This window comes from Excalfactoria chinensis, chromosome 5 (assembly GCF_039878825.1).
Source record: "Excalfactoria chinensis isolate bCotChi1 chromosome 5, bCotChi1.hap2, whole genome shotgun sequence".
NCBI lineage: Eukaryota > Metazoa > Chordata > Aves > Galliformes > Phasianidae > Excalfactoria > Excalfactoria chinensis.
The window spans coordinates 29,336,928-29,355,812 of record NC_092829.1 but is presented as its reverse complement, the minus strand read 5'-3'; the positions used below and the strand labels follow the sequence as shown (position 1 = coordinate 29,355,812).

General features: G+C 38.8%; 1 protein-coding gene across 1 annotated transcript in view; it reads right to left on the bottom strand.

The window, feature by feature from the left end:
* The window catches only part of ZFYVE26 (zinc finger FYVE-type containing 26), a 45,191-nt gene that overhangs the window by 25,724 nt on the left and 582 nt on the right, over nucleotides 1-18,885 (bottom strand). The window contains exons 3-19 of the mRNA XM_072338725.1: nucleotides 17,950-18,028; nucleotides 17,124-17,213; nucleotides 15,997-16,546; nucleotides 14,852-14,982; nucleotides 13,911-14,075; nucleotides 12,674-12,762; nucleotides 12,214-12,374; nucleotides 9,056-9,238; nucleotides 7,827-8,480; nucleotides 6,609-6,698; nucleotides 5,815-5,883; nucleotides 5,244-5,395; nucleotides 3,741-3,939; nucleotides 3,115-3,378; nucleotides 2,837-2,956; nucleotides 2,379-2,543; nucleotides 697-924 (exon numbers count right to left, since the gene is read on the bottom strand). Coding sequence (XP_072194826.1) covers nucleotides 697-924; nucleotides 2,379-2,543; nucleotides 2,837-2,956; nucleotides 3,115-3,378; nucleotides 3,741-3,939; nucleotides 5,244-5,395; nucleotides 5,815-5,883; nucleotides 6,609-6,698; nucleotides 7,827-8,480; nucleotides 9,056-9,238; nucleotides 12,214-12,374; nucleotides 12,674-12,762; nucleotides 13,911-14,075; nucleotides 14,852-14,982; nucleotides 15,997-16,546; nucleotides 17,124-17,213; nucleotides 17,950-18,028 — 3,389 coding nt within the window. The remainder of the gene's footprint in view (nucleotides 1-696; nucleotides 925-2,378; nucleotides 2,544-2,836; nucleotides 2,957-3,114; nucleotides 3,379-3,740; nucleotides 3,940-5,243; nucleotides 5,396-5,814; nucleotides 5,884-6,608; nucleotides 6,699-7,826; nucleotides 8,481-9,055; nucleotides 9,239-12,213; nucleotides 12,375-12,673; nucleotides 12,763-13,910; nucleotides 14,076-14,851; nucleotides 14,983-15,996; nucleotides 16,547-17,123; nucleotides 17,214-17,949; nucleotides 18,029-18,885) is intronic.

Below are 18,885 nucleotides of genomic sequence, written 5' to 3'. Positions count from 1 at the left end.
CATGTTCACATTAGCAAGGTAAACACGAAGTGAACTACAAGGGATTTTTTGATTACAACACCCTGCATAAAACTGGCACCTCTGGTTCATGTTTTATCAGATCAGTTACCAGAACTGGCAGTGTGGAGCATCTTTTGCTTTTAAGTAAGATCTACGTTTCAACAGCTTTTTCACTTGACTGTATACTTGAACCAAAACCACCTCTGCAGTGAGACAAAAATATACAGCATTGCTTTCTGAGGAGCCTGTGGATACAGATGAATTAAGTTCATATCTTGATCAAGTCAAACTGAGAAAATGTGGTACACACAGCATGCTGACCCCCCACAAGATGCAAAAATAATTCTTGCCTTGTAGAGGAGCAATCTTGGAAGGGCAGAAATCATTTGTTTATTCAAACAAAGTGCGGAATTTGGGTCAGCAGTTAACATTACTGTTCTGATTTATCAACTGCCATCGGCTACTTTTACCTCAGCTGTAGGTGGCATAGATATTAAGAAATAAAGTAGTATAATAGGTAGAAATCAAAAGACCTATGTACAGTTCATAGGCTTGTATAGGAAAGACATTTTATATAGTTACCTCTTACAGTCAGACAAACTACACAGATGTCATGGTATGGGTGAAATAGCTAAGCTCTGCTGTCAACAGTTAGCTATTTCACCCATACTTAGGCTTTAGGCAGAAACACCTTACCTAGCTCTGTATTCAGACTTCGTAACACAACAGCAGCTAGTGTAGTAATGTAGTCAAAGAAAATCTTCACAAAGTTTGTCTTCGTGTTGCTCTCTGGCGAGGTTTGGAAATGTTGATCAAGAGTTTTCAGCAAGAGCTGTGTTTGATTCCAAACCAGGTGTTTCTCCAGTTCCACGGGTTTCAGAGAGGCCTGTTCCACCAAAGTGCCAAGCAGGCTCCCTTTAGAGTCTGGTTGAAGAAAAAAAAAAAAACACAGATCCAAGACTAAGCAAGTACTACATGACAAAAAGGGGTAGCTGGGGAACTGGAGAAAATACGTGTTAAAACAGATAGAAAAAAAGAGAAATGGTTTAGCGTTGATGAATGTGGTTCACCTAAATTGGTATCCTTGCAAACAGCAACTCAGAAAAGCCTAAAATACATCTAGTTACACCAATAATAGATAAGCTTATTCCAAAACACAACTGTTGACCAGTCACTATGTTCCAAAACATTTAGCCCTTACAACTCTCCTCATGTTTGCTCAAACATAAAATTATTGCAATATTTTATAAACATTTACATGCCATTCCAAAGTATGGAAAATGGGAAAAAAAAAAAAAAAAAAAAAAAAAAAAAAAAAAAAAAGCCAAACAAAAGAAAAGATTCTATTACTATTGAACAAAGAGAACTCAGAGAACAGGCAGGAGAACACAACCCAGGAAGAATCCTTCAGAAAAGGACAAGCCATTTTTTGATAGCCCTAGGAAAACTGGAAGGTATGTTAGATGACAGTAACTTGACACTTTATCTGCTTCTTGTGAAAACCACAGAAAAAAGCAGCAGTAGGAATATACCCAATTAAGTATAAGTGGCCAGGTTAAAATGTACTTACAACATTTCTTTGCTATGATTGAAAAAATAGTACAAATAAAAGAAAAATAGCACCTCAAATTTACATTTTCCATTCTTCTCTGGCAAGTTCACTATTTTAGTTCTGAAAACAAATGCTTGGATAGTAAGAATTACAGCCAAATTTCATATTTTGTATTCAATTTTAAAAATATATACAAGGCTGCTCCAAAAGTAATGCTTCCATTTTATTATGCTGGTCCACAATGTCAGACACGGTTGTTGGTGATATTGCAGTAGAGGTTGAACTTTCCCACCAACATTAACTTTGTTGCTGTGCAACAGATGGTGGCAGAGAAGCAGTCTTTAATGGGAGTACGTATGAAGCAAAGGTGTGTCAATGAATTTCTCCAAGAGGAAAAAATTGAACCAACCAATATCAACACTTGCTGAACATTTATGGAGATAAATGTGAATATGAATAGTGAATGTGAGCAGACTGAGGTGATGGGTGGTGTGTTTTGGCAGGGGCAGCAACAACAGTGGCTGCTGTATTCAGAAGCATGGCAAAGGGCTCTTACTCACTGCTGGCAAAAATGCATAGCTAATGGTAGTGCCTATGTTGAAAAAATCCCTGTTTTGTACCAGAGAATTTGCTCTGTGAAATAGCATTACTGTGCTCTTAGCACCTGTGTAGTTTCCAGGGAAATAAATAAGAGGCATTACCTTTAGAGCAACCTACCTCTTCATGCATGTGACAAAAACCATTACTACTACATTTACAGTTTTCAGGACACAACAAAAGTCTAGATCCATCTGTCAGTCTTCATGACCACAAAAAAAAAACTCACCTACAGAACGTTCAACATGCGTCAGTGCTTCTAGGATTTGATCCAAATGTTGTGATAAAATAACCTCGTTAGTAATACTTTCTTCAGTCAAGGAAGGATAGCAAGCTTGCAGAAGGTCTACAATACTGCATCGAAAATAACTGCTTATTTTCTCCTCTGAGAGCTCTACAAAGAAATAGGAAGAAACACCAATTACAACAAATACAAAAATACTGTTGTACAGAAAAACTCCCACAGAACCAAAACTGCATTAGAATACCACTAGATTGCCAAATTCAAAGTGTGACTCAATTTATTCAAAACTGAGCGTGAATGTTTTTTGCTTTCTTCCCCTCCCTTTTCATTAAGTACTACACTCAGAAATGAAAAATTCCTTAACTTCTTATTGCAACAGAAGGCAAGAATCTGAAATATTCAACAGAATTCCAACATAAAATTGTATCAGCAAAGTATACTACCTGACTTGGACTGCCCTTGAGATGTGCAGGAATAGTTGAGAATTTTACTTATTTGCTGAAGAAACGCTGGGAAACCTTTTACACTTTCAGAACGCAGCAAAACAAAATCAGGTCGGTGACCTGGAGAAGTCATTGGACAAACAGGGCAAAATAAAAGTTAGGAATGAAGAAAAGGAGAAAAAAAAAAATCTAATTTCATCTTGCTTATATTATTATGATGCTGGTGTTAGCACAAACACAGCTCATACAGAGACTTTTTCTACAAGCCAAAAGCCTACCCCGAGTTTCAAGGCTGCTGTACAGTTTTCTTTCTGCTGTCTCCAAAAGTTGTTTGCATGTCTTCCAGAGACGGCACTGAGTACAAGCTAGGTCAAATGCTGCCATTGCTGAGGGACTGAGATCCTCAAGGACTTCCCAGAGAGGATCAGTGTGCTCCAGCTGGATGCTGCTGACCCAGAAGTTTTCTTGGAGAGTAGGGGCAAGACTTCCAGAAGTTGCAAGCAATTTATCAGTAACATCCGAGATGGAATAAAACACCATACCTACATCAGTCAGCAAAACACACAATCACTAATTACACAGGATTTTCATCTCAGATCTTGGCAAGAATAATTATTTTCCAATCTTTTATGAAAGTAATTCAGTAGATGGCCTGCTTTATAAAATGCTTACTATGGAATTGATAAAACTAAAAGAGCATCAACAGTAAGTTTCAGCATTCTGGATTTCCTTTTATGTCAAAGAAGAGATACGTATCTTTCTGAACAATTATTCCACTCATTATGACAGTTCTCTAATTGCTTTCATCTGCTTTCCATTTCTCCCTCATCTTTTTGAAGCACTCAAAACAAACAAACAACAACCAAAAAAAAACCCACAAATAAAAAACCCCTATGGTCCTTACCAGCTGCTGCTGCATTCCCAATAGCTTGCAACGTTGAGCGGCCACTGCCGGACCTCCTGATACCTCCAGTACCATCCGACACTTGATTCTCAATATTGTGCTCCACTTTGGCCATTTCTCGCACCGCTTCTTGGTAGCGCTCCATGAAAACCAACTCACCATAGCAAGGTGAAGTATCCAGATTGAACATTAAAGCCACCTGTCACGAATGACAACAAATGCTATTACGGAGTATATCAAAAGAAGTTTTCAAAGGTCAAAGAACTTCTGAGTTTTCTAAAGGAGTTAAGGGAATAAAATGAAACTGGTACTTCAGCATAAAAACATGCACTCAGCATGGAAAAATAGTATTCATTTTCCCCCTCCAAATTTTATGTGCCTAAAAAACAGCATTTTCATAATTGCATACTTCAGAATAATTCTTGATTTCAGACTACGAAGTAGTAAGGATTTCAGTTCACTATGTCGGAATATTTGCTATGTAGCAAGTCAGACCTTCATACTAAGCTATTTAAACAAATTCTTACTCAGCAAGAAATACCTTCTAAAGATTTAAAGACAATAAATGAGCATGGATGTTCATGATCCTATTAGTAAACCAACAACAGAATGCAAACTAAACATGAATTCTTTACCACAAGCAATACTGACATTCAGAGAAACAAAACAAACAAAATGCTTCTCGGCCCTCTAAGCATGGAAAAGATGAAGCAGCATGCTTGACGTCAAACAGAACTAATGAGCCGAGCAGCAGCTTGCTGCTAGCACAACAACAACATTAACTGGGCTCAGTATTGCTATTTGAAACTCAGCCAGGTCCCTGCTTTTTGCACATGATCTAATAGCTGATGCACCTCAAGATATTTTTCAGAGCATCAATCCAAAAGTCACATACAGAAAAGTAGCCTTGAGGGAGTAAAATATGGAAAAAAAAACAACAAAAAACCACCACCTTAACTACAGACAACTAAGTTGTTAGTCTCCAGCCTCTCTATTTTCAAAACTAAGTTTTAGCCTCAAAACATACCTGCTGACAAATAAATTCACTCATCACTTTTGCTCTATTTCAAGTAAGGAATATAACTGCAGCCTAGGAGAAGCAGATAGTCATGGTTTTGATACACTGGACTAAAGCAAGCTGCTCAAGCATTGCTTCCTTGTCTGGCTTCACATGACCTCTTGACTTTTTCCATTTTGCTGAACTACTAAGCTTGGCCAGCTCTGATCAAACACTGCCACTGCCATGCTTTGAGAAACTAGTCTTAGAAGAGTCTTTTCTTTTACTTTAACCTGTTGAATGAAACAAGACATCCTTACATTTGGATTACCTTTGCTCATCTTGCTTGCACCTACTTCTGCAGTGACACTTTCACTCGGAATGCAGATGCTTCAGCTGTGTGTTTGCTAATGCAGGAGGAGCAGGACCTTCATCACCCACCACAACCACAAATGCCAACACCAAGCTAGTTTCTAAATTGTACAAGGTCCACACAGCGTGTTTACCTGATGGGCTTCTATGAAGTTCCCTCTCAAAACACAAGAAACTAACAATGATTCTGGTGGAGAAAGCATCATAGGAATTAGGGGATTTTGCTGCTGTGGTCTTGCTCTACTTTCCAAACCACTTGAGCCAGACACATTACTGGTACTTCCCTCTGCAAGACAAGAGAATGAATCAGTACACCATTATAGAAAAACAAAACATGAACCAGATAACAGCACTATACATATTTAAAACAAAAACACAGGAGCAGAATCACAAGGAAATTTTAAGGTAAAGAGGATGACACAGGAGAATCTTTACCAAGGTGCTGAAGATTTCACTGTTTGGTCAGAACATAGCTTCCTGCATGCTAAACATATCTAGAAAAAACCAATGCTATTTTCTTATTCTAGAAAAGGAGATGCATGTTATTCTAATTAGAAAAAAACATCAGCTAAAAATGTTAATCCTGAAATTGAATAGTTCTAATTCTGTCCCATACAGAGCACTAACTTATATTAATCAATCAGACAAATATTTCAGCATGGCACACTGACAAGACAATGGAACACCACTTTTGTGGCTCAATACCTGAGGTACTGGCACTCAGCTCACTACTTGTACTTTCCCATGATGGACTGGAAGTTTCCTCTTTCCCATCTAAAATAAAAACAAATCAAAACAAGCATGTAAAATGTGCTTTTTCTAGACAAGGTAATTAAAATTTATTGCAGCTAACAGGCAAGCAACTGCAAGAGATCTTAAATTATTGCACAAATGTGATGCCACTGACTACCCAAGACAAATGTTAAAAAAAAACCTGCTGGCAAAAAGCAAATGCTAGGCAGGTGATGGTAAGTTGGTGTAGCCCATTGGTGATAAATTATCAGTTACATTTTAAAGCTGACCCCAAAACCAGACTTACCTTTTAAGGTCTAAATAGAAACTTATGGCTGTCAATGTAAGTCACAAAGTTACCTGAAAAGTCATAACCTAAATACTAATGTGACATGAATGAAAATATAGGAGTCATTGAACATACTGTAGGAAAGAAAGAATTCTTATAAGAAGAAAGAAGTTGCAAGATTCTTCCTCCATCCCAAACCAGAATACATATTAAAGAATTTATTTCCCTTGCTGAATTTAAAATAAGTTATCTTTTATTTGAGCAGGTGAGCCTTAGGTGAGCTTTTATTTGAGCAGCCTCAACCCAAGTGGTACTGGACTAAGACACTTCAAACTAGCTGGAAAGCTAGCTGGAAAAAAAAAAAAAAAATCTATCTAGTTTTCTGGTTTTAGTCCATTAAATCTAATTGCATTCAGCTGTGAGCTCAGCACACACACAGTTTCAGATATGCCCTCTCCAAGTCATTTTTTCAACTCACCTGTTCTGTATCTTTGAGATCTACCTCGTTTCCTAAAGCTGGAACACCTAACTAAGGAGCTGCATCTCCGAGAAACTGCAGGCTGCTGTTCTGTAAAAAGAGACATTTAAATAATTACCAAATATCTAGACAGCCCTCTAACACAGGGATTGTCCACCCCAAGGAATCTATCAGCACATCTATGTGGGTAGAGCTATGATGGCAGATCTCCATACAAAGGAAACATGGTTGATCTCAGCTAAAGAGCTCTTCTGCTGTAGAGTTTAAATCAGTAGCTCAAAGCAATTTTGATGCAATTCAACAATACATGTGTTTTTTCAAACACATGCATTCTATGTTGCTTGGAATGAACTGTACCTTCCACACACACAATGAGTGCAACCATACAGAAAAAATAGGCATTGTCCAAGCACATAAGCAGCTAGAAACAAAGGCAAAAAGATTAAGAATTAAAATAGCAAAAGAGATAGTGAGCTTTGCTATTAAGATTTGAACACAGTTGTTCCAGGGAAAGCTGCTCACAGAAAAGAAAAGCAGTAACATAACAAACACACTGGGATGCCCTTCACAGCTTTCATCTCTGTGGGGAAAAAAAAACAACAAAAAAAACCCTGTGTATTATCTTAATTTCCAATCTGGAAACACTAAGAGGATATCCTTCCCTAAGAATGCAATAAAAGCTAGCAGACACCAGAAGCCCTGTTTCAGTAGCACTGTTGTGTAGCAACTGTTATCAATAAGGCTGGGGTGGTCTAATTGCAATCAAACAGCTGTGATTACAGAACAGAATCTTACACAGCTGAGATCAGTGCCAGACTTGTGCCTGTGCACTTCTAAGAGATCTTCAAAATATAAGTGCCCTTCCCCTCTAACAACAATGCTGTGCTTGGAGCACTCAAGGTCCATACTGCCCAGACTCTGCACAGTCTAAGATATGCAATAAGCAACACTCTGATACAGGCAAAAATCTGACAGCAATTGGAGGGGATGAGGGGGAAGGGAAAAACGGAAGCCTGAACTCTCTGATTAAAACAGGTAATTTTCTCAAGAGAATGGTGCAGGAACCAGGTGATCTCTAACTAGGTCACTCTCCTAATATCTGCCAAAATGCACTCTCCTTCACCAAGATGCTCAGGGAACTTAGTCTCGAGGGCACTGCCTGAAGAACTGTAACAGAACAGTGTTCATGTACCAGAAAAAGCCAAATACAAAGCCTACCTGCATTTCTGTTGCTCATCACTACCTTATATCGCCAGTGAGCTTCTGAAAGGTATTTGGAGAACTGTAACACACGACTTCCAAAGCCATCTCTGCTTGCAGAAAGGTTCAAGCACTCAACAAGCTCCAGCTCTTCACGAAGAACGTTACTGGAGTCCCATGGGAGAGAACTCTGAATTTCTTCCAGATGGTTGAGGAGCAATGTGAGGAAGGCATCCATAGCCACATCATCCACTAAAAATCCACTGACACTGCTGGTGAGGTGTTTCAGATCTGGATAGTTCAGCCTAGGGGATCCACAGCTTTTGCCACATTGCTCCAGGTCATTAAGATTTTGAGTGTCCAAGTGGTCTGTCCGAGCAGCTAACAGATACCTCTCTAATTTCTTTTCAGACTTAACTAGGTGCTGTGGACTTTCTGATGTAGAAGACCGCCGACTGGCACTGCCTTCTACACTCACAGCAGAACTCTTTCTGTCAAGATCATCATCCTCTGCATAGTCCTCAGGTAGAAGATTGTCACTGTGGAGGTCACTGTAGGAAACAAAAAGCAAGGAGAAAATGTTCTCCAGAACTTCCAGGCGCAGTGGGACAGGAATGCTCCTTAGGAACTGGTGGCACTTAACAAGGTACTGAGAAAAGACTGGAGAGCAATCTGTACATGGAAAAACAAAAACAAAGAACACTCACAATGTTTTCCAGGAGTTCTTTCCTCCCATATCTGCCCTCTAAGGAAATCCCCAAGAAGACAACTGTCCTAGTAGCTCAGGGATGATAATTTCTTCACACATTATTGTTTAAAAAGGTAAACATGTATGTACTTGATTTTCCTCTTTCGTCTAAGCAGCATCAATCATCAGCCCAGGCAATGAGGTGCAAACTCAGATTACAGACATCGTAGTCATAACAAAAAAAATCCCAGATTTTGGGAAACTGAGACTTTCTGGGAAATTGTGAGCTCTTACAAAAGTATCCCTGCCACAGACATTCCATAATTTCCTTTTTGCACTATATTTTCATCTAATAAATGCTTCAGAATAAGTTAGATCCATATATCCAATATATCCATCATTACTAAAGGTAACAAGACCTCTCAGAAATGCCATCACACTTGTTTGTAAAACATCCATACTCCACTGAATATACAATGTATGTACACTTACATGATAATTCAGAGCTCAGCAAATGCAAAAGTATAACCTACTGAAACTGAGAAAACAAGTCAGTCACCTGCTGGTTCTCCAGAAGCTGTGTCTTCAGGGATATCACAAAGAAGGCTGCGTATGCAATCTCTGCACCTGGAATGCTTATGGGAATTCACACAGAGAGCATAGATAGCATACTTCATGGCACAAAACGCTCTAAAGAGTGCCAGACTGCGTTGCTGGCTGAGAGCATTAGGGAGTGGTGCTGCTGTGGAGGAAAAGAAGGTTGGTGAGAAGGTAGCAGGTTTAAAAAAAATAATAATAATAATTAAAAAAAACCAAAGTGAATCGTGTTTTGCAGTCCCCACACTTTCTTGATCTTTCTCCTCCAGTGTCACCTCCTTCCCAACTTTGCTCTACCTCACTGTTACTTCTGCAAGTCTGTGCTACAGAATACAACTACAGCAAGAACGATCACAACCTTCTCATGAAAAGTCTACTAGAGAAAAGTGGTGAAGCTGCACTTTTGCATTCGCAACACGCTGTTCCAATACTTTAGAGGTTTATAAGTAGAGAGACAACAACTGTAGAAGACAGTGTAGACTGGATGTGACTTGTGAGATTAGAGAACTACCACTTCTACATATGTGTTCTAATAAATAAATACCATCTTTTGATTCTATCCACAATAGCTGGTCATGTTTACTGCATATGAACTGCAACTGATCAAATGTACGGTCATATATTCTGTTATGTAACTTTTAAATGAGTTATTAAATTCCTACGTAAAAGAAAGATATGAAAAAAGAAATTAAAAAAAAAAAAAAACAACAAACAATAAATTAGTGCAGGAATTCACTATTCTCCATTCTTATAAAAAGGGTAGATTGCTACTCTGCCTACTGTCACACAGAGAAAGCGCTCACAAAGCATTTTAAACAGAGACTGGTTCCATGCACTGGTAGGGCACCCATCCAAATGCTGGGACCAAAGAGCATTACCTAGAAAGTGTTTTGGCACTGTCCTCCACAAGGCTCAGATGTGGTTTCAAAGAAAAACAACAGCAGCCTGAATTCCCCCAACAGCTGCAGAATGGCCAAAACAAAACCCTGAGAGCTCATACAGTTGAAAACCCACTGTTCTTTACCAATGCAATTCTGAACAACAGCAGCACTGCTGAAAACAATAACAACAGCAGACAGAAATGAGATAAAACTGAAGCATGAATTCTCAGAATTTACAAAGCCATAGTACCACTACAACGTGCCAGATCTCCACTGCTACATAGCACCTGCAAAGCTCTCAACACCACTGCATTAAGACAACTGCAATAATGTAGAGACAAAGGTCTGATAAATACAGCTCAACAACAAGCAAGATGTCAGCCAGAGTTACTGTAAGGTATACAAGGGTCATCTAATGCAAGTTTAGTACAGTTTTGCCTCCCACATATGCTCATAGAAAGACTCAGATGGAGAGTACCTGTGTCAGCATCTGCATCGACACCAACCCTTTTCCTTGCATCAGTACAGAAAAAACAACCTATAACTATAAGCGCCTGACCTTCCTACCCTAGAAACACTAATATCTTACAGGTGAATACTTTCACACACACGGAATTTTTTGTTACTGAAACTGATGACACAGAAATTAGTAATGCACTGATCTGAAGGGTACCTTCCAAGTGTCAACCACTATTGCTGCTTCAGTTTCGCTACTGCAGCTGACAGATGTGCCAGAAAAAGGAGGAAGAAGGGAAGAGAGTAGCATGAGGAGAGAAAAATGCCTGCTAACACTATAAAATCAGAAATTAAAACTTCATTACTCCAATCCTCCCTTAAAAGTTCAAAACATGTTATTTAAAGGAGTTTCTATTAAACCGTGATTATGCAATTATGTAAATTATACTGTAACTTTGGAATAGTGAAATTTTGCCTACATTAACTAGTTCCGCAAATTAAGGGGATCTGAAACAAGAAAAACTACAGCTAGAGTTCATTCACTACAGTCACGCAGCTACCAGATCTGACAGGATTTCCCCTTCTTGTCTTTGAAGGACATATAACAGAAGTCAAGCAGAAAATAATCGAAGCGTTGCAAGTGATTAACAACCTATCATTGACACTGACCGAAACAATTACTTACAAAAAGCAAGAACTCTAGAAGTCTGTATAGGGGTCTCAATCATGAAGGTTTTGTTTTCTTGGGGTGTCTTTTTGTTTGTTTGTTAAGACTTATTCAGGATAACTGTCACGGTAATGTTAACAAGGTCAGTAAATACAGGATTGGAAAATGACATCTTAATAATATGATACTGGATAGCAATCATCAAAGCTCCATCACTGAGAGCTCTCCATGTAACTGGAGTTGAAACTGCACATTTAAGAATTTCTCCCCACAGAAGAAATAAGACACAAAACATTGCAACTTCTTTGTTTCTGGTATACTTGGAAAGACTGAGCTTCTGTACCATTATTAAGAGGCCCTGTCAGAAAACAGTATTAAACTATCAGTGGCCAAAACTGGACATAAGCTGCACATGTGCAAATGTGTAAGGACAGCCACTTCTAAGTGAACTGACATGACCAGCAGTATCAAATAATTCTAGGCACCAAACTGGGACATGGGAAAATGAGAGGAAAGAGGAAAGAGGGACATAAAGACAGACTGAAGGTAAATAGGTAAATCTTAAGATCTAAGTAAATTTGTTCAGATATAACTGAAAAAAGGAAGGGAAAAAAAAAAAAAAAAGAAAAAAAAGAGAACAATATTTCATATCTCTGACAAGTGAAGACGTTACAGCATGACAGTGCCAGTTTCATTTCATTTTGTCCTTTGGTTTTAGATTGAAGTGCAGAGATAGCCAAAATTGAAAAACAGCCATGTTTGTTATAGAACATGTAAGCAACGGTGAATTTAAAAAATGGTTTTTAGAATTAACTCAGTTTTAAGTAATAAAAGAAGACTGTGATTTAATTTTTCTGCAACAAGAAGTACAAAGTGCACATACATTTCTGAGCGTGTGCAAAACCCAATACCTTGAAAAGGCTCTTACAAAGGTGTGTTCCTGGGAGGTTAAACAGATCTCACACCTCCTTCCTGGGAGACAGTTTAGTCTCATAAAGGACTCTACATTAATTTCCACATGACCAGAACAATAACAGATTCTTCCTGGCAGAAATACTGAGCAGAACATACTTGGTGGACCAGGGGTTTTCCTGAGTTGTCATTCTACACACTTACCCTGCAACTGTTGGTCTCTAGCAGGAACTTTTTGAAGCAGCTCGATAACATCCTCTTCATTTAGAGCCAGAAGATTAGTGAGATGGTGAAGAGAGTATATTGCAGTGTGGCAATCTAGACTGTGCAAGTGTTGCAAAAGAACCTTTCTTGGAATAGTAATGCTGCAAGAGGGAATAAATAAAGAGGTGACACACAGATTTAGGTCTTTCCTTCAATCATTTTTAAAGATACACTTCCCCTTTAATTTGGATTTAACCAAATTACAGCAGTGAAGAAGGTAAACAAATAACATAAGTAATGCCCACCAAGCATTTTCAAGAGCTTGGCTTACGCAGATACTAGGAGATGAGTAGCCAGGATTCACAGAAGAGAGTGCAATTTCTACTTGTATACACAAAAGTGACTAACAGGCAGGCAGCTTTAGCAAGACTCTTCTAAATAAAAAGCTCTTCTACTTTACCTGTTTTGCTGGATGCACCATTCAAGAACTTCCACTTGAGCCCAGAGCCCATCACAGAAATCTTTTAGTATTGAATCATTGCACAAATCCTAAATGGAAAGACAAACAAAAGAATCCATTTACAACAAATCCTCTAACCAAACAACAGAAACAAGCTTGTGTCACATATAGGGGTTCATAAGACTTCTACCCAGTGGTAACTTTCAAGTGCAGAAAGCTGCCAGTTTTATTACAAAGGCAGCAAAAAAGGGCTATTCTGAAAGAACAGCAAAATCCATCAGCACCCACACAATCCACTTACAGACTGTGCAAAAATTGCTTTTCATGATTAGCTTTCAAAAACAAAACTAATGCTTCTTAAAACACACCTTAACCTCTAGAATGAATTACATAGCACTCACTTTCCTTTTCAATGTGTACTACAGATGCCTGCCTGTTAAAACCAGATTCAAGGCATACATTTTGCAGAGGCTACTCAATAGATGTTAGATTGTAACTTCCTTTTTGCAGTATCAGACTAGATCTGCCCCAAAGATCCAGCATTGCAGCACTCCCTGTTTCATCACCTCCGTCATTCAAACCACTTGCCTGCAAGCAAACATCACCTGAACTGCACCTATATCCTCAGACTCAGAGCTTCAAAGAGGAAGACTACCAAATGAAGAGGTTTCTTCAGACACAGATCCTGTGACTGATCACCTTATTTCGAGGAGTATGGGAAATTTCCAAGCTCCCCTTTTACAGGTTAGTTCTGACTACAACCAATCACCATCCAGAAACTATTTACAGGATGAAATGACACTGATCAAATGTCCCCTGGCTCCTCTCAAAACCAGTCAACAACTGTTACTGCCTGTCTTTCTCTTATACTAACAGCAAAGGGCTGAACAGCTTGCATAAGATACACTTTCATAATCACCTGCACAATCATACACCCATCACAGCTGAGGAGTAACAAGAAAAGCATCCAACTCCATTGCCTACACACAACTGTAGCATCTTAATTTCTCTTAAGTTCCCTTTTGAGAAAGATTTAAATGTTCACTAGAAACTATTTTACTTTATTTAAAGAAAATCTGCAATTCAGATTTTCATAATTTGAGGTTGTCAATTTTTCTTGCAAACCACAAGAAACTTTAAAACAAACAAACACAGAAACTCAACTAACAACCTAAGCACACAAACTGGATTCACTGGATTCAGACTGGGACACTGTCCCTTGCTTTCTGTTGACCACCTGAGTTTTGTGAAGAGTCCATAGCAATGTTTTTGCTGATTCCAAGCTTTGACAGTGAGTCCATCCTAGCAATACCAAGAGGCGGCTGAGGGGGTTGAATTCTCTCCTCAATAAGCTGCTCAGGCCCGAGAAGTCTTCTCTTTTCAGCAAAGTTAATGCTGTTACCTAAAAAACAAAAGGAAGAAGCATTTATCTTTCCAAGATGCAAAGACTCGTAATACTTAATGGGCTATATAAGTTCAAAGCCATTTCAACATTAGCTTCACTAAAATAGAAAAGCTCTGCATCTGAAACTTTCCTAAGTTTTATTTCACAAGCCATCAAGTTACATTTCCATAAAACGGGAGGAATAAAAACAATCATTTCAAATGCCTCCTTTCTATGGACTATGGCTCTGTTAAGAGCATTCTGTAAGAAACCTGAATGAGCGGGTTATCTAGAAATACAACTACATTCAACACAAATAACTTAAATCCACATTCAAACAGTTACCACGTACCAGGATGCTATTCCTTCAATGAAAACACGCTCAAACAAATCTTACCAGAGTATCTTTTGCCAGAACTTCACACTCAAAGTTTTACCTTGCCAACTCCTGAGTTTCACTGTCCCAACTATCATCATCAGAAAAGCTAAGAAACCAGACCCAGGCCACAGAGTGAAACAATAAACAAACAAAAATGCAAGTAAGACAGGACTTCTTAAATTCTGAAGATCTAAGATTTGGCCTGCACGCAGATTTGCTTTTCCACAAATCTCACTGAATGCTTTGAGTTCATCATACAGCTCGAAGTAGGGGAGTTATAAGAACAAAAAGGTGACTGATAAGTTGTGAATCCTAATAAACACTACTTGAGTAAAAACTCTTCTATGCAACACCAGATACAAGGACTGACTTTAGTTGCCACTGGGGTTCTCTCTAAATGTTTTTTTGGCCATACCAGAATCTGTTCCAGAAAGTGCTTGCTACTGCTCAAGCAGTAGAAATATGCTGTCTTCCATGAAGAAGCCTCTTTGTGATCTGAGAACAAATTCATCATGGTTCGCTCTGCATCCAGCTGCTCAGATGAACCTAAAAAACATCACAGGATTACTCTCCAGTATTGAGCAGTATCTTTAAAAGAAGCATAGTTGCTGTTAATTTCAACTGAAGAACCCTCAACATTTTCTTGAATGCTAACCAGTTATAGGTTAACAGTTAAGATGCTCAGATATTGTTACTGGATCATGAGAAAACCAAGAAAGGAAGAAGTATGGTAAAAAAAGAAATAGGATGGATAGGAAAACAGGACACTGGACAGTTGTAAACATAGCAGAAGCCTGTTCAGCACACAGGTTGCTTGCACTAGCTCAGGTCATAATGCCTTTCTTTCTTCTGTCATTCAAATCTTATCTATATGTCGCATGAATTCCCACTTCTGTCCCGAGACACTACATTGCTCACAGGGCCTAGCAAAGCCTTGACCAGAGCAGAAACTTCTCAGAGCTCTGCGAAGTGAAAATTCAATTACTTCCACTAAGGCAGAAGGGAATTGCTCATCTATTTCTCTATTCTACAAGGAAGCCCTATCTGTAGCTATTACCAGACATGCCAACCTGCCACACCACACCATCCTGAACTTTCCTTCAGCAATCTCTATAATTGAAGAAATACAAATTGGCCTGAAATGAGACATCCTCCAACACTGTTCACTCTGAGCTGGAACTGAAGCAATAACAACTTTACATACACGTGGAACTTTCTACAAAAAAATAACATAAAATAAAAAATTTGCTTTTTTTTTTTAAAAAAAAAAAAGAAAGAACTTCAGCAGTGAAACACTCAAGAAATAAAAACAGAGCACAATATGGGGGTAAAGGAAATGCTCACATAGAATGGCTATACAGATTGCAGAAATGTAGGAAGAGACCCAGTATTCCTATGTCAGATCCTTGCTTTAAGCCACTTTAGCATCATCTTTCACAGGACTCCATGGCTTAGAACTCAAGGCATCTCAGCAAGAGCACTGCCTGATTCCTCGTCTGTTTAATGACTAAATGGGATTGTTAAACAAGAAACCACAACAAAGAAAGAAGAAAAACATACCTTTTCCTACTGATTTTGATACCAGAAATTTTTCTCTTGTTTTATCTATGAGAACGCTGCTATATAGGTTTAACAGGCCACGGCTCCGCTTCCTCAGCATACAGCTTAGTAGCTTCTCCTCCCTCAGTGGGCTTCCCTCAGCCCAGCATACATCCAAGAGCTCCCTGAACAGATGTTGCAATTCATCAGCCTGGTGTTCCACCTCAAAAGTCACCATACTGAGAACAGAATAAATTATATCTACTAGTTCTCTTTGATCTAGCTCTGAAATCTCAGAACCGCACTGAAGCCTCTGCAGAGATTTCAAGGAGTCACGAAGAAATTCAACAAAGATGTTTTGCAGAGAGCAGTACTGCTGGATTGAAGGGCTGTGCGTCCCTTGTTCCTCCTGGAAGAACTCCAGCAGGACCTGTGCCCTCTGTGGAGCTCGTAACAAAAGCTTTCGGAGAGCAGAAACAACATCCAAACTGAATCTCTGAGAACAGCCATCTCTTCTTTTCGTGTCTGCAGCACGTCTGTTCTGGGTGCACACATACGCTTCAAACAGCTCCTGACAGGGAAAGAATAGAAGATTACACCTTCTGGACTCCATAGATAATATGACGTTTTTTTAATGTAAAGAGGATGAACTTGAAAGCAAGAAGATAAATCAATTCAGAAACATTAAATTAACTAGGTAATCCACTAATTGGAGTCTACATCACCCAGTAGTCTCCCTAGAAGAGTGGATATGCTTGAATACATAACAAAATATAATGAAACCTGTAACATACAACTACACTACATTGGTCATATGCTGATAAGTATATTTACACCACTCTTTGTTCACACCAGCAGCTCCTATAGGATGGCAGATACATACTACTCTCCTACCTCTTCACAAAATGCGAATACTAGAAGTCCACAATGCCCTTGTTTTTTTAATTTGTTGGATCAGGAGATAACTATCAATTATTATGCCTCTGAAAGAAATTATGATTATGAAGTTGATGAATCTCATTTCTGTGCAACAATGCAGACAAGGGTGCAATCTATTATGACCTTGAAGGGTAGATGGAAATATGCACAAAACTGCAGCACATTCAGCATAACTAACAAGAAGTCGTCGGCCATGCTAAGCAGCTCACCTTTAGGACTTCTTCAGAGACATCTTTCTGCAATTCTTCCAAGAACAATAAAAATTCTGTTTCTCTCCGAAGAGTAATAGGTACAGTTTTCTGAAACAATAGAAGAGAATGAGAAAGATATTAACCAACATAAGCTTTATTTATCTTTACTATCATAACTGAATCCGGGCTATTCCATTAACTTTTTAAGGCAGACAAATATCTCTCTGAATGTACTTAACTCCCAGTTGAAGACTATTCCCCATCTAGAATCTGCTGCTGCACCAGTGGATTCCACTGGAATAGGATTTAAATATCACTTCTCCAGTAGTTACAATACCATCAACTTAAGACATCTTTTGTTAAAATGGTAAAGAAAGTACAAAGCTTTCAGCAGTGACAAGAATAAGTGAAATTAGGATGAAAGAAAACCAACAAAAAACCAAACTCAAACACCACTGAACATACATATGTGACCACACTACCCAGCATAAAAATTAAAACAAAGACAAATAAGGAAAAAGACAAGTTTCTCTTTCACTCATGAAGCAAGTCACAGCTGTCATTCTGAAAAGAGTGATACAGGAAGCACATGTTAAACTCCCACGGCATCAAAAGCTTATTAAGAATTGTCTGATGCCTGAACTATTTCTTCATTTAGGTAAGACAGGTGCTACACGAGTGAAAATAAGTACACTTATTTCTCGAGAATTTTGGTAAGAGCAAAACCAATAGACCAGCTACCTTGAAAGCTTGATTCCATGAACAGCAGGAAAACCTACTGTTACAAACAAGTAACAAGGAAGACATTTCACACCTGGAAGACAGTTAGAACTAACTACTGTACCTGATCCCTTGCAAGCCATTTTTCCAGCACTAGAAGCCAAAGCCATGCAGTTCTCCATGGGCTGCAGTTCTGCCCACACCTGTAAAAGCAATAAACATGTATATGTCGGATTACACAATGTCATGCCCTTCTCTTAGATCATGGAAAACAGAGTTACTTCTATTTTGTTTCTATTTTCTTCATGCATTATAACAACTAAACTTCTGAAAATTCTAGCAGGAAAAAGATACAGAGAACACAGAACATTAACATTACTTACACATTTGCTCAATTATTTCTGCTGTGCAAACAACTGCTTTTGAATCTGTGAGAAACCAATACTGTTGCCATAGTTCTCTCCTTCAAAACATCGAAATGTATTTCTGGTCTAAAGTTCAGGCTGTAGAACCTACTTTCAGTGCTTCAGCAGATTTCTCTGAAATGTGACTGCTTGCCAAACTGCTATTTCCTGTCCCAACTAATTCCATCCCCCCAAACGAAGCAACCTCTTATATCACAGCAGCACAAACGTAGCTCTCTGTCCAAATTAAAATTAACCTACTGTACTGATTAAACAAACAAAAAACCTTTTCACTTCCATCAGCTTTTCACAAGCTCCAGTACTTATACAGACATCTCAAAGTTAGTATTCCAAGTCAGCACTGTCAAAGGAACTAAGTAAAGAAAACAGAAGGAAAAAAAGATAGCATAGCAGCCTTTCCCATAACCTTTACCGTTGAACAAACCTTAACATGAAGCATGATCACATAGTTGTTGAGCAGGAGCAGCAACAAGCTTTAGCCCTCCCACGGACAGCAGCATACCCTGAAGTGCTATTAAGGCACCGTTCGTTCGAACGAAACGCCTGGACACATCCGAGACATCTCAGCGCACAACCCGCACTACACTCCACATCCCAGCGGCCTCCAGCAGCCAGCACACCGTCGGACACACCGC